At 38.1% G+C, this 16,392-nt stretch overlaps 1 protein-coding gene across 2 annotated transcripts; it reads right to left on the reverse strand.

Annotated features, from left to right (window-relative positions):
- Window positions 1-1,030: 1,030 nt before the first annotated feature.
- Window positions 1,031-15,947, reverse strand: WBP11 (WW domain binding protein 11). Of its 2 annotated transcripts, none has more exons than XM_019744775.3 (12): window positions 15,807-15,947; window positions 15,266-15,413; window positions 14,725-14,756; window positions 13,478-13,571; window positions 9,355-9,551; window positions 8,313-8,446; window positions 7,896-8,095; window positions 7,159-7,350; window positions 5,120-5,221; window positions 4,422-4,709; window positions 3,227-3,409; window positions 1,031-2,047 (listed from the first exon to the last, which is right to left on the reverse strand). In XM_019744775.3, the coding sequence occupies exons 2-12, from the start codon at window positions 15,327-15,329 to the stop codon at window positions 1,614-1,616; spliced, it is 1,920 nt and encodes a 639-aa protein (XP_019600334.3). In that variant the 5' UTR covers window positions 15,330-15,413; window positions 15,807-15,947; the 3' UTR covers window positions 1,031-1,613. The 2 variants fall into 2 exon arrangements, with proteins under 2 accessions (XP_019600334.3, XP_074182083.2); XM_074325982.2 differs by having other exon boundaries at window positions 15,266-15,350; window positions 15,807-15,946.
- Between the last annotated feature and the right edge of the window lie 445 nt (window positions 15,948-16,392).

Below are 16,392 nucleotides of genomic sequence, written 5' to 3' on the forward strand. Positions count from 1 at the left end.
AGACGATCTGAACTTTTCGCCAGCAGTTCATGGCTCTTGCATCACCGCAATGCTCTTGCATCACAGCTGTGAGGGAGTTTTTAGCCAGTAAATAACTGTATTGGAGCACCCTCCCTACTCACCTGATCTGGCCCTCAATGACTTCCTTTACCTGGAAATATGGAAAGGGAGATGTTTTGATGACATTTAGGACATCAAGCGTAATATGACAGCTGATGGCCATCCCAGAAAGTTCCAACATTGCATTGAAGGATGGACTAGGTGCTGGCATTGGTGCATAGCTTCCCAAGGGGAGCACTTCGAAGGTGACCATAGTGATATTCAGCAATGCAGTATGTAGCACTTTTTCTAGGATGAGTTCACAAACAATTGTCCAACCTTCATAGGTATGCCTAGCCTGAATTCAACACGTATGGTCTCATTGCGTGGGTGTGTCTTTGTGTATGAAATACACTGTTGGGCCACTGGATAAACCACAGGAGTCCTTTAGCTTCAATACTCTCGTTTATAACATGGGGAAAATATGTTAGTCATCCCCAAGATTACTGGGTAGATGAATTAGTTATTAAAGCACTTTGTAAAGTATCAATGCAAATTAACAGCGTTAGGCATTCTTATTCATTCGATGTGATTTAAAACGAAAAGCTTGTAAAACCAACAAATTCAAAAAAGAAAAAACTTTTCTGATTCTCTAATAGTTTTGAAATGGTTTAAAAGAATCTTTTGCCATTCAATTAGTATCAGTTCACAAAGCTCTGGGGAAGTCATCTTTGAGGATAAGCCTTACCATGTTCTTAGCAATAAATAAAACCTCTTACTCCCTCTGAAGTCAATATGATAACACTGAAGGAAAAGAATTATTTCTCTTCTTTATTCCTTAAATGTAAGACTTAGTTTTAACCACATTTTCAACAAGATTCTCAGTTTGTACCTTAAATGGTAGTTCCTTAAAGCCAAAGTTTTAAATACTTGCTTCTTTTTTGACCCTAAAATAGATACCATGTTTATACATGATCAAGAACACAGAGGATCTTGGTGTAGAACATTTATTTATTTATTCCACGAAACACTCAAAGTTTAGGTCAGTGGGAAATAATTTTAATCCAACAATTGTACATTGTCTTCCCACACATCTCGCTTTGTATTAGGAAATGACATTGTGATCCATTTCACTACAATATTACAAAATATTTACAAGAAAATATTAAAAATAATTCAAACACAAAAGACAAGATGGGGGTGAAATAAACTGTTTTTTTCCCCCAAAATCTCTATTCCAGTGCCCACAGCACACAAGAGAATCAAAAGAAATAAGTAACAAAGATCACCCTGATCACAAGTTTCCAAATGGAGAGGGGAAGAAATAGGATGAAAATGGTGGTATGAAAGGGAATGGATATTAGCAGCACTGCTTCAGTAACCAATTTATTCTCAGTGAAATACCCTCTCATATGCAATGAATTCTGAACAAGGCTAAACTTTAAGATATTCCCTCAACTGAAATTAAAAAATACCCTGCCAGTGAAAGTAGCTCTTTTGCCTAAGTTTCCTAAGAGCCTCTTTCTCCACGCACTAAAGACATGAATAGAAGTGTGTTCAGGCATCAAAAGTTGTCACAGTAACCCTTCCATCTCTTTCATGAAAGCTTCATACACATCATCCTTAGTTTGTACTGAGACCGGAACAGATGGACCAGATTTGGGGGCTGCTTTGGCAAGAGGCACAGCAGAATCATCCTCTGACTTTCTTTGGGGAACAGCAGAAGCCCCTTTATTCTCCCGACGGACCCTCAGTGCGGTGGGCACGAATCGAGTAATCTCTGCCTTGGGATTGGTGATCTGTGGCTTGGCACTGATGGTTGCTGTGGCTTTCTTCTCAATGGTGGCTGTGCTCGTGTCATCGGCCTTGGGTCGCTGAATCAGGTTGGGTGGAGCACTTAAAACTCCAGGGTTTGGCAAAGGAGCCGGTGGGAAAAGCCCAGGTGGGGCAGGTCCGAGTGGAGGCACCAAAGGTGGGCGCATCATGCCAGGACGAGGTGGGGGGATACCTAAGTGAAAGAGAAAACAGGCTGATGAACACCACAGGAACTAATAAAATGTAACTGCGATTAAGGATGTTAAAAACATAATTGACACGTTTTTAAAAATGGACAGTTTACATAAAATAAGCTGAAATAATGGCTGGTTGCTATTTGAAACTCAGGAATATATTCTAACAGTAAATATATTTTACTACAAAACAATATTTACCTTCAGTCTGTATTTTGTACTTATACCAGGAATGTTTTCTTCCTCTTAAATAACGTACTACTTTAAAATTGAAAGCAAAAACAACTGGTGTGAAATATGATTTCAAAATGGTCGAATTTCAAATTTGACAGCCCAAGAGTCTACTAGCTGTATAGTGCAGATGCTATCAGGGCCAAGGTTCGGGGTTTGATTCCTATGTACTATTTACTGATTTCCACCCCCTACCCCCCAAATGGTAACTCCATGAGTGGGGAGTAAGACTGTAACTAATCACAATCTGTCACCATTCCTGGAAAAGAATTCATGTCCCATTGATGGTTCAGACATATCATCATTTTACATAGAATTGCAGGTTTTCCTTCAAATGTCACTTATAAGACTGAAGATAAAATACCAAATTTCATCAAATCTAAGATGCTACTGCTTATACGAACTCATAAATATTTAATATACAACTAACAGGGAGAAAAAAATGTCCAAGCTGGGGAGCTTAAAAGACCTTCATATTAAACTGGGACATTTTATGTAGTAAACCAGAAATATACTGGCACACATAACAAAACCACAAGGAAATTTTCTCTCTCTCTCAACCCAGTATCAATTGCTTATCTAGCATTGATACTGGGTAGAGAGAGAGAGAGAAAAAAATCTCCCTTGTGATTTTAAATTTTAAGCTGGCACTTATGGAGATGCATGGAATGACTTGCCAATTACAAGTGAAGACCTATAAAAAAAATCTCAAATGGAGAATTTAATCCAAATGGTCTCTGCCTGGGAAAAGGCCCTCGATTGGCAGGCAGAATCAATGCAAATACTCTATATAAAAGAACTCAAGTTCAATCCAGGCCAATAACATTTTGAAAACGCCACTTTAAGACATTCCTTCATTTTAGGATATTGAATTGTGAAAACACGTCTTAGAGCCAATGTAATATATATAGTAGACAAACGTTCGTTATGGCAATTGAAAGCTTTACCTGGTGGTGCAGGGGGAGGTAGCCTTGGTGGGGGTCCCCGGGGAGGAGGGCCAGGAGGCAGGCCTGGAGGGGGGCCTGGGGGAGGCCCAGGGGGTCGGCCTGGCGGTGGGCCTGGAGGTAAAAGTCGGGGTAAAGGCCCTCGGAGTCCTGGCATTCCAGGTGGTCTCAGGAATGGAGGAGCTCCTGAAAAGAGAAAAATGATAAATTAATGTCAAACAAATACATATGAACTAGTAATTGTGGTAAAAATAAAGGTTAACTCAGATGTGGCTTGCTTTATCACTTTAACCTGAAATCAGATAACTTCAAAAACTGATTGAAACGTGTGGAAGCAGAATTCATCCAACAAGTATCTGAGCACCAGAGATAGGGTATTAAACCTCTTATGGATCATTTCTTTTTTCCCAGCACTGACATAAAGGATAGTCAGTCACAGCTCTCTTGGGCTGGAAACATACAAAGATGGTAAGAATTTTTAAATGGTGCCAACATGAGCTGAAAAAGGACTACAAAGTGAAGTGCTTCAATGATCTCCTGAAATTCATTAAGATACAGGACCACTGAGAATGACATAAAATAGGTCATTTTGCTTTGCACCAGTAGGAAAAGGATGAACTCAACTGAAGAAAACTTAGTTGGCTGAATGTAGAAGGAATAAAATCATAAAGAGCCAAGAAGTTCTATATGTTCCTTCAGACTGTAAATGAAATTTTTATACTTTTAAGCTCAACACTTGATTAATACCGATCGTTTTTGTCTCTAATTACTGTAAATATTACACTGACATCCAATAATCCCCAGACCAAAGGATAGGAGACAGTATTTACTGTATCCTAATCCCACTGCCTTCCAATTTAGAACTGGATCAAACTTGTCATACTAAAAAATAGTATTAAAGAAACTCCTGTTTACATACTCCAGTTTCTGCCTGCTAGAATCAGAACTAAAGAATGCTGAAAAAGGAAGAGCTTGGAAGAGAAAGATGGCTGTCAGAAGTATTATGAGTTGCAAATGGTGCTGTAAGAATAAACCAGTTGCACTTATCCTTTGAGAATCCTTGATTTCTTAGGGAACTGCAGTAGGAGGAAACAAGAAAACATCTATACTAATGATGTGTCTTTTTGGAATGACTTCATTGTAACCACACAGAACGTGGTTAGACTTAATTATTTATCCATAATAGGTAGATGCTTACCTGGAGGTGGTCCAGGAGGAAGGCCTGTAGGTGGTCCAGGTGGCCGTAAAGGTGGAGCAGGAGGTGGTCCAAGAGGAGGTGGTCCTGGCATGGGAGGTGCTTGTATCTGAGAAGGAGGAACAGACTGTGGGGGACCTTGTTGCTGTGAAGCAGATGTGCCATCAGAAAGAGATTCCTCTTTATGCTGTTTTTGTGATTGCTTTTCTGCTTCAGAATCATCAGAATCATCTTCATCATCGTCCTCTGAAAACTCCTCTACTTCCCGTCCTTCCTCAGGGATTTCCTGACCTGAAAGAAATTTTACACCATGTAAATGGAGTTGATTAATATTTTACAGCCTGTAAAAGAATGATGCCTGAAGACACATGCTCAATAAATGCTTTCTTAAAATTAACAGTCTTCTTCAGTAAAATACGTAAGATATGGAAGAATCAAATAGTATTCCCCTGATCTATGCTAGTAGCATAGCGAATGAGCCCAGGCTTTAGAAGACAGGCCTGGATTTAAATGCCGCTTCAACCACTTACTCGCTGTGCAACTTTGGGCAGCTTACCATAATGTCTTCAAACCTTACCTTTTATAAAACAAGGATTTGTTACTTACTTCAGGGTTGCTGGGATACTAAATGGGAAAACGTATGTAAAGAAACTGGCATGAGGAGTACCAAAAGCTGACTCACTATTCTTTCCCTGTCTTACCTGCCATTCGCAGCATCATAGCTTGAAGAGGAGTCAGCTCCTTCATGTTTTTCTTTTTCTTCCTTGATTTCCCAGGCATATCTGCAAATCGTACACTCAGACCTAAGAAGCCAGAGGAGGGAGAAAGAGAGGGGTGGATTGTCATCAGTAAAATTCATTAAATGCTTACTATAAAACAAATACTATAAATTACTGGACGTGATTGTTGCCTGTAAATTTCCTGTAAAACTGGGCAGAAAATAAGCGCAGAGAGTCATATTCAAGATAGTAAGTAACGTACCAATTGGTGGTAAATATACGTTGTACTGATTTAAAAGTTACAAATTTAAAAAAAGCTTCAAGAATACTAATAACATCTTTATGCCAATAAAATTGAGCACCCAGATAAAAACAACAGACAATTTTCTAGAAAAATGTTAAGTTACTAAAATTGGCCAAAAAAGTGGTAAGACCAGAATACACGAAAATGAAATGGAAGTCAAAGATCTACTCACCTGGCTGAAATAATTTTACAAGGAAATTCAGCCAAACATTAAGTTACAGAAATTTCCTATAAAGGGCACAGGAGGAGATGGAATGCTATCCAGAACTCATGAAGCTAGCATAACACTGGTACCAAAACTAACCTACTGGCCAACATAAAATACAAGCTTGAAGAGACAGTGTTCAAAAAAAAAAAAAAAAAGGGGGAACCATAACCACCTAAGGTTGGTCCCAGACATGCAAGATGGTTTAACGTTAGAAAAGCTATCAATGCAATCCATTACAATAAACAACTTAAAATAACAACATCCCCCAATAGATGCTTAAAAAGTATTTACGTATGATAAAAGCTTTTAGTAAACTAGGACTAGAAGGGAACTTCTTAACCTGACAAAGGCTATCCTCTAGACACGTTTAAACATCATGCTAAACGGTGAAATGTTAGGAGCATTCTTAGTTGGTAAACATTTACAAGAGGATAGGAATTCCACAAGAGAAGGGCTTTAGTTTTGTTAACAGCCTTAGAGTCTACAAACATGCCCTGCATGTAGTAAAAACTCAATAAATATTAGCTGAATGAATGTTCAATCAGAACAGCCATTTTAAGCCAGTGTGCACTGATGAGTACATGTTAAGAAAAACCAGTTGGCAGAAAGAGAAAAATGAGGCAAAGACCACACCGTCCCAGAAGAAATGGAGTTGCTGTGGCTCTAATGGCTTCCTACTTTCCAGTGCTAGCTCCTGTGTAAGGGCCCTCTGTAATTTTTCATTACAAGCTCTCCTTATCTACCCTTCTAAACTAACTTTCTGATTTATAACCAAACCTTTAAGAAATAGGTGAAAAATTATCACCATTACAAATACTAACAGTAGTATTACTAACACATATATACTGTGTTGTAGGCTACAAAACCAATCCCAAAGGAAGCCAACGCTATTGGGGCGTGACAGAGTATACATTTTCATATTGCTCACTACCTGTAACAATGCTTAAAATTCTTGATGAATGTCGTAACTACTTTTTAAAAGAACATGTAACTCAGTCTAAATTTATAGTAAACATGTAATACACATTATGAATATATTATGTTCCCATTAGTGATGACTCCACTTACAAGCATGCCTCCATTATAATTATGGTTCTGGTTCTTATACCATGAACACAAAATTTAAAGAGCGTCAAATGTAGATATTTAAATAGAATGATTAAAAAACAATGTGAACATGGTTTTCTCAATATAGTTATGTGGTTATTCTCCTTTCTTTCCTATACACACCCATGAGGACATCTTCATGCTGTTGAAGAGCTATTATCTTTTTCCCCAAAAGTTAACATTAGACATTTTTATTACAAATACTGCTTTTTTCTTTGCATCCATCGAGTACTTACTATGCGTCAAGAACTTTGATTCTGCTGAGATATAAAGATGAATACAGCTATGATCCCTCTTCTCAAGCTCACAACACAATTACTTTCAGAGATGCATTAATACATCAGGACCGTTGGCTGTGTGCTAATTAATAATCAATACCACAGAACTTTCATCTGTACATACCTGACTTCTTTTCTTCATTGTTTTCTCTTTCATTATCATCACGGTGCACAAATTCATCCCCTTCACTTTCTCCATCTGATCTGTCAGTGTCGCTGTCGTCAGTACTGTCATCGTGCTTATCTTGATCCATATCCTCAGGATAGCCGTCATCTTCACTGGTGCTGGAAATGTCATCATCATGACTCCGTTGAGCTTAAAAGGGGGCAGGGAACAGTAATGTGATTGACTGGATTCTCTATTACATGGTACGCCGAAACACAGAAAATTATGCTATGTAACTTACAATAATTTGTTTTTAAAATTTCTGTATATGAGCTCAGCTGTTCACATAGTCTGATAGTATTTTCATTTGGCAGCAGTTTAAAATATTCAAACTAGAAAACAAACTGCTTAGGAAGTTGTATACACATACATACACAATCAGTGTGACTGTATATAATACTCTAGTCTGATGATAATAAAGCTGAAAGGGAAACAGGAATCCAAGTCTTAGGGAATTGGTAGTAAGAGAGTGACATCTCTAAGAAAAGCCTAATTTAAAACACAACAAACATTTTATACTTCATTATGTATGATGCTTTTACTTGGGTAGATCCTATGCTGTATCAATCTTTAGTATGTACACGGTATCGTTTACATCCCAAGTTCTGAGGGGGGTGAACAGGACGTTAAACAGGGCCCACATGAAAAATGATAGTGGAAAGGTTATAAGAGCAAAAGGAACAGTCACTACTTACCAAGTTCGGGACTATATAACATGTCTTCGTCGCGCCGACGAGGGGGAAGATCTAGGGCAAAGCCCACTTTACGGCCATACATTTGTAGGACTTGAGGGGGAGGTGGACCGGGAGGAGGACCGGGAGGCTTCCTGCCAGGGGGCAAACGTGGAACACCATGTCCAAGAAGAGGAAGGATAGAAACTGCCCGAGTTGGAGGTCTGTCAAGAAAATTTCACAGTAATCACGTTAACAGTGATGAGGTCTTTACTTGTTCTTCTAAACAATTTTCAAGGGATCTCTTATTTCATATTTATTTCAAATGAGGCACTGCTTACATTCACGTTGTCTTTTATTTCCCATTACATTAATTTTGGCACTGGATAGTCAAGACGTGCTTCTACTACATGCTAGTTGATTTTGCTACCACTTCCTTACCCATAGGCTGAGGTCTTCTTAAGGATGGACGGTGGCTGGGCACCAGGAAGGGGAATGTCCTGGATCAGGATGTTGGAAGGAGCGTGTGGCATGTCTGGCAAAGGAATGCTCTCCACTTCCACATGCTGAGCATTCTGAAACACAGGGAATGGGATCTTTCAATAGGAGGATAAGAGGAACTCACACACTCAACACTAAAATTCAACGTTAGCTGTTTCATACTCTGGATCCGCTTTCCACCTAGCACAAATATCACAGACAAACAAGAACAGCAAGCCTCATCAAGATTTCTAGTCTGTCAACGAATTGAAAAAAAATCTTTATCTCCTCTAAAAAACTAAAACCTAGCTGTTTTTCTCACCCTGTTATCAACTAATACTTTTTCGTTATGGTTTGAAATAGCTGCTGTTCAGAGAAGTCCAACTATTAAAATATCTAGCACCAAAGCCATCCTATTTAATATTCCGGATGATAGGTATCAATTAACTCAGAAATAGTGTATATTCAATGGCAGAGCTTGGGCTCTAAAATTATTTCTGCCACAGATTAGCTGTATGACTGAGCAAGTTACCTTAGTTTCCTTTTCTATAAAATGGGACCCATACTGCCCACTTAACAAAAATTATAGCACTTGGTTTTTTTACATTTTCATTTTGAGGAAAAATTTACAAGGAAATGTGAAAATCCAACGAGTTTTGATAAATGCACGTATATCATACTCCCTCTCAGTCAATCCCTAACACTGTCCCAAGGCAAGGACTGTTACCAATTTTTCCCTCCATAGATTAGATTTGCTTATTTCAGAATTTCATACAAATGGAATCATAACTACAAAAGCAGCTTAGTATGTTTTTGAGATTTAAAAATACCTTGGCTGTTTCTAGTTTTTGGCTATGATTATGTTGGCAGATGGATTAATTTTTCTTGTGTATGTTTAATCTGACAAGAAATTGCCAAGAGATTCAACATGATCAATTTCTCCACTAACAATTTTTAAGAACAAATATAACATTTTAGTTTCTCTCAAAAGAAACTTGAGTACCTTGACAGCATCAAAATATTGGCTAAGTTGAGCCCTCTTCTGTTCATATTCTACTTCTAGCTTTCTCAGTTCTTTGTAAATATCGGGATTCTCTTTTTCATAGAGTCGTAGAATACGTTCAAAGGTTTCACGCAGCTTTTTACGCTTGTCTTTCAGCACCTTCTCATTTAACTGTGGCTGTTGCACTGGGTTAAACTCTGAGAGAAGAGAGCAGATTATGGAATTAAACATTAAAAGGTCACTTCATTTAGGTATCAAGACTGTCATTTAATAAAAATCTCCTTATATGCTAAAATTTTTAAAAGGGAGTTCGACACCAGATATACTCTTCAATTTCAAAAGAACTGAAATATTTATTAAAATTCCATCTTTTTAACATGGCCATGAATTTTACTGTCTCTTCTAAGAAATGTCACTTAAGTAACTGATGTTCATTATTACTGTAAAAGAAATCCACTTTCACTCCTCGATGCTAACAACCTGATATAGTGAAGCTTCAGCCAGACAGACCTGGGTTTACATACTATGCTGGCTCTGTCATTCAATTCTGAGATCTTGGACACTTTACTTGAATTCTCATGTTTAACCTCTTTATCTGGGGAAACAGGGGCATCAGCTACTTCATAACAGAGCTCTGATGATTAAATGGGATCATAAATAAAGTATCTAGTGGTGTCTGGCTCATATTACTTTTACAACAGAATGGTGTTGTCTCACTACCATATAAGCCTTTTTCTTCTCATGTGTTCAACATGGGGCTTAATTTCCGGTCTTCTGCCCCAAGAGAAATCAGCACAAGACTCCCAGGCCTGCCGTGTCCATCATACCTGCTCCTCCATCCCTCTTGCCAGTGACTGACTCAGAGATCACATGGTGTATGATCCAAATTGGGACCAGATCCTTCTCTGATTTTTTAACACAGATGTGTGAGAGAGATGCTCTCACAAGCAAGGATGAAATAAACCTTGAGCTATCAGTGGCCTTGTAGCCCAACTACCACTACCGTGTTTCCCCGAAAATAAGACCTAGCCGGACCATCAGCTCTAATGCGTCTTTTGGAGCAAAAATTAATATAAGACCCAGTCTTATTTTACTATGAGACTGGGTTTTATATAATATAATACTGGGTCTTATATTAATTTTTGCTCCAAAAGACGCATTAGAGCTGATGGTCCGGCTAGGTCTTATTTTCGGGGAAACACGGTAATTCACACACATATTCCACCTCCCATCCCAAGAAGTTCATTAACAATATGGTGAATAAAGCTAACAGACAAAAGGCCAGACAGATGGATAAATGGACAGTCTTGATAATGATATCTGCATTTTCAAGGTCAGCTTCCCTCTGGTATTTCTCAATTATGGGACTCAATGTATCTTTTTTTCTGCTTAAACTCAGTTTGTACTGAGTTTTTTTAAAGCTTTTATTTATTTTTGTTTTTCTAGGACCCATCAGCTCCAAGTCCAGTAGTTGTTTCAATCTAGTTGTGGAGGGCACAGCTCACAGTGGCCCAGTGTGGGGATCGAACTGGCAACCTTGTTAAGAGCACTGTGCTTTAACCAACAGAGCTAACTGGCTACCCCTGTACTGAGTTTTATAAATTGTAATTAGAGTGCTGATAAACAATGTTACTTTCTCCCTTTTCCTTTTTTTTTTTTTAATTTTTATTGGGGAATATTGGGGAACTATGTTTTTCCAGGACCTATCAGCTCCATGTCAAGTCGTTTTCAATCTAGTTGTGGGGGGTGCAGCTCAGCTCCAAGTGAAGTTGTTGTTTTCAATCTAGTTGTGGAAGGTGCAGCTCAGCTCCAGGTCAAGTCATTGTTTTCAATCTAATTGTGGAAGGCGCAGCTCACTGGCCCATGTGGGAATCGAACTGATGACCTTGATGTTATGAGCACTGCGCTCTAACCATTCAGGCATCTGGCCGCCCTCCTTTTTCTTAAAGAATAACCAATCTAATTATTTTCTTCTCTAAATCCTATTAGCTAGCATAGTTATTCAAAACCAGAAGGTACAGTCTTATATACCACAGTATTCCTTAGTGTGATTAAGAAAACTATTGAATGCCTCAGTTTTAATCCCAGCATTGCTACTTAACAGTGCGACCTTGAGAAAGGTAGATAATCCGTGTTGAGTTTCCTCGTCTGTAAAACAGGGACAGTACACCTACCTCCAAAAAGTTGTGAGGATTAAATGAGAACATTAAAAAAAAAAAAAAAAATGATACACAGCAAGGTAAGAGATCAACAAGCTTCAGAAGCTTCAGTTACTATTATTATCTCCTTTTAAAACTGATGAGACAGATAGAGTTAACAGGAGCAAGCTTGTGAGCTAGGAGGATGAGACGGGCAGAGTTATGAGTTAGCAGGAAGGAGCTTAAAAATTAATCGCTTGGCTCTGAATCCCCTGGCTAGCACTGTACCTGTAAGCTGACAAGCGTCTTATATCCATCATAGATGGGAACAGAACAGTTCCCAGGCGAGGCCAACTGCAATGGCAACCCCCTGCGAGCTAACAAATACCCATCATAATATCATAGATGGGAACAGAACGGTTCCCGGAAAAAGCCCCCTACAAGCTGATAAGCACCCTGCATCAATCATGGATGGGAATGGGACGGTTCCCAGAGGAGGCCAATTGTAACAGCAACCGCCTGCAAGCTGACAAGCATCCTACATCCTACATAGAAAAATATAAAACCCAGCACACAAACCCGCGGTAGCTGTTTACTCTAGACTCTGCCCCTAGCAACTTCTCTGCCATTGCTTCTGACTTCTACCCTTCTGTCTGGGCACACTCCTCTTCTCTAGACATTGCCACGGCACCCTTGCTGCCCAACTTTCAATAACCTTTTCTTGCTTTCCTCCTTTTCTGAATCTCGTGAATTCTTTCACGTTCTGTGTATGACCAGGGGTATTTCTACATCAATACAAAAATCACATAAATCAGTTTAGGGTCATTTAATCGGTAACATCCTAATACTCCAGGAACAGCAATTGTCCTTACTGAAATTTATAGCAGAGGCAACAAGTGGATCAGTTACAGCTGAACTGGGAAAGATTTGGCATCATGTAGCCTGACCCAGAACTCTTGCCAGGCTTGCTGCACAGACTGCCACATTATTTTAGTTACTATTAATACCGTAACCCCACATAACTGGATTTTTTGGAACTCCAATTAATACATCATTGAGGAGATCCACTGTTAACTCTTTCACTTATGTTTTTGGGCAAACTACTAAAACTGTTTTGGTACCTTTGTAAACAAAACTTGTAAAGACACTTTAATATGCTAAATAAAAAAAGTGGTAGGAGGCAGAAGACAGAATTGGCAAAAATTTGATAGCTAAAAGCACATAGGAATTAAGTAGACTTCTATTTTTGCATGTTTGAAAACTTCCATTAAAAAAACAAAAATTAAAAATCCCACGTTCTAACATTAAGAAATAGGTATTCGTGGGTTGGGATAAAATTTCCAGTGGCAGCATCACAGATGATTGTCAATCAACTTTAAAAGCAAGGAAAGATAACATGCATTTACCTCATGATTCCAGTTTTGACAAAGCAGTTATAATGAAGATGCATATGATGAGACTGAATTAAAATTATTCTATAAAATGTGAAAAAGGGGGGAAATCCTAATCTAGTATTTTATAAAATGTGATTTTAAGTATTTGATGATTTCTTCTATCTTCTACATCCTTACTAAGCAATCAAGTATCTTTTTAGGTTCTCATTGGAAAACATGGGAAACTGATATATTCATAGTGGCCTATTATTTAGATTTACATGGTAGCTGCCAACATTAAAAAACAAAACAAGACAAACAAAACCCCAAGGTGATTTCAAAAACCCGATTTCAGTCTTCTCTCAAAAAAATGAGCTGGCCAAAGTGAGCTTTCATTACCTCATAACAATTAGCTCTAGCTAAATAATGGCTATCCTCTTATTCTAGATGAGACTTTCAGTTTATAATAGCTCCCCACCATTTCGTCTTCCTGACACTAAAACTAAATTCAAGTGTCAAATGCCATCATGCTTTTCTTTTTCTTATGCCTGCCTGCCCATGTATCAGACTGTTATCCCTGCTATAAAATCTAGCCTTTTTATAAATTCTTACCCATTTCATCCAATTTCTCCATGTCCCGGATAATCTGTTTGGGATCCTTCATCTTCAAAACTGCAGCTCGTACCATCATGCGTTGTTTTTTGTTCTTAGAAAAAGAAAAGAGCAGTATGTCAAAAAGCTGGACACTCATGAGTTTTTCAATTTGCTTCAAAAATCTAAGTTGAAGTTGAACTTCTTGATATGATCATTTGTTTCAACTAGCAACAGCTATGTAATTTTTTACTCTCAAAAAAATGTTTCAACTTTAGACAAAAAGGTAAATGTTATTTATTAGATGTGCTTTCTGAGGCAAGTATCTAAAGCAGTTACAAAAAAAAAAAAAAAAAAAAAAAAAAAATTGCAGTTTTTTTTGTTTTAAACAGGTTTCAGCTATATTCTAAAGGTATATATTCAAGTTTTATAGGATTTATTGCTAAACAATGTAACAAGAACACACAATTGAAAACAATTAAAAATCTGAGTTTTCTTAATGTGATACTAAAAGGTAAATCCTTTCTTATTCTGGGGGAAGCACTTTGTCATCAACTCAACAGCTCTATAACCAGGAAAATGAATGCACAAAGCTAGTTAGCATCACATTTATTTACAGCCACTAATTCAGTAGCTTTTAACAAAGCAGTATGTTTTAATAACTAATAAAAAAAGAATTACTTTCAAAAGTGTATTATTTAACTCACTGGGAAAGATATTCAAATAAACAATGTTACAATAACCCATCATGAGTTTATCAGCAAGGTTATTTAGTTTTGTTTCCAAGTACAAAAGGTCCCAGACTTTCCAATATTCGGCTTACGATTTTTTTTTTTTACTTTACCATAGTGCCAAAGGCACTTGCATTCAGTAGAAATTGTACTTCAAAATTTGATCTTTTTCTCGGCTAGCCATGCAGTATGATAGTCTCTCATGATGCTGGGCAGTGGCAGAGAGATGATTTTGCCTAACTGGAGGCTAATGTCAGTGTTCTGAACACATTTAAAGTATACCAGGCTAAACTATGATGTTTGGTAGGCTAGGTGTATTAAATGCATTTTCAACTTAAGATATATTCAGCTTACAATGGGTTTTTTGGGACATAACTCCATTGTAACAAGGAGCAGCTATATGGTACTTTAGTACATTTTATGGTTCTGGCAAGTAACTGGAAATGTTATTTGGAAATCTACTAATCCCAAATGATAAAATGTGCCAAACAACACTTAATACGCTTAATAGCTGATTTGATGCATCTGAAATCATACCTTCTTTAGTTCTCTCTTCCGGGCTTCTTTTCCTAGAGAAAGAGAGAGAAAACTTTCAAACCTTGAACATTATTATAACATTTCCTCAATTTAATACAATTCTTATTGTGAGAGGCTGTCCTGCACTGTAGGACATTCAGAAGCACCCCTGGCCTCTACCTACTAGATGCTAGTAGCACCCTTCTAATTTTGTCAACCAAAATGTCTCGAGAAATTTTAAGCTTAAGGAAGAACTAGGAACCTGATGAAAAAAGATGTCATAAAATACTAAAGAACTTGCAGAACTAATTTATTCAAAATTCCAAATACAAAAATAAAGTTTTAAGCCAATTCCAAGTCAATCAAATTAGAAATATGCACACAATTTTTTTTTGCATGTTTTAAAGTTTTAATCATGTGCCCACAAGAACACTGTATAACTTTATACAACCAATTCCTAGCACTGCTAATCTTGAAATTAGGACGTCATGAAATAGATTTCCTAATGCTTGCAATTTTTACCACTCCTCTTCTTCATCATTCCACATTCATGGATACTTACGGGCTTGGTCTGTGGGGTTCATAAATTTCCCACTCTTGGTGGATGATGTAGATCTCCGTCCCATGTTGACAATCTGTGTGGTTCACTTGTTCATTAAAAAAATAAAATAAAATAACCAAAAGCTGCATCAAAGTAAGAACGTCCAAGCCTGTAGAAAATTTGTATGAGTTTATTAGAGCTTATCCGAGCCAAACTGACAACCTGCCTGTCATCAAGATCTCAAAAATGCCCTGGAGAATGAGTTTTGCAGTCCTGTTTATACTTTAGAGTGAAGGCTGGACCCTAAGGAAGATTACTTTAAGGTGGGAAAAAGCAAGGCAGGGAAATTTCTATGCCGGGATTACAGGATAGTTAACAAGATTATGTGCTCCCCTGAGGGTCATTAAGCCTCTGACAGGTCTGGGAAAAAGAGCAATTTCAAAACTATGTTAACCTAGATGCACAGAAGCAATGGACAGGGCTGGCTTAACGCAAAGATAAACCTTTTACAAGAGAAGTTATAGGCCCGAGGTAAACTTTTTAGTAGACCATACAATTATACCTTTCCTTCTTTATGAAGATCTTATCAGACAAGTTTGTTATTAGTTAATGTCTCTTTCAGCAAGTGTTCAATTGCCTTGACTTCTGCGAAATGCTTCCAAGTTGTTCCAGTGGCAACTACTTTACCCTGTCAAGGATTTCCTTCTTATAAAACCTGGGTGTGGGGGAGAAGAGGCAGAAGCAAGCAAAATTAGTACAAATACAAGCTCTCATATCTTTGATGGCCCGCATCTTTTTTGCTTTCCTCTCTCAATTACCCTCAGGCTCTTGTTTTGACCCACCTTCCCCAACCTGAAACAGAATACGAATTACAGAAAATTTTTAGAGAGGAAACTGGGGCCTTGGTCTGCGCAAACTGCCATTATGTCTTGAAACAGAAGCGACAGGGAAATCGGGCCACAAAACCGTGGGGGGACCTCTAGACAACCAAAGAAGCTCCAAGGGGACGGGGCCCGGATCCACCAAAGGCCAACAGTAGCTGCAACTGCCGAAACCATAGCGACGGTTGAACCTGACTCGAAGTACAAACATCAAACCTAAGGCTATCGACGAGCAGTCAACGTGCACAGACAGGAGGCGGCGCTAAC

This window comes from Rhinolophus sinicus, chromosome 1 (genome assembly GCF_057876585.1).
Source record: "Rhinolophus sinicus isolate RSI-liver-muscle chromosome 1, RSI-T2T, whole genome shotgun sequence".
NCBI classification, from domain to species: domain Eukaryota; kingdom Metazoa; phylum Chordata; class Mammalia; order Chiroptera; family Rhinolophidae; genus Rhinolophus; species Rhinolophus sinicus.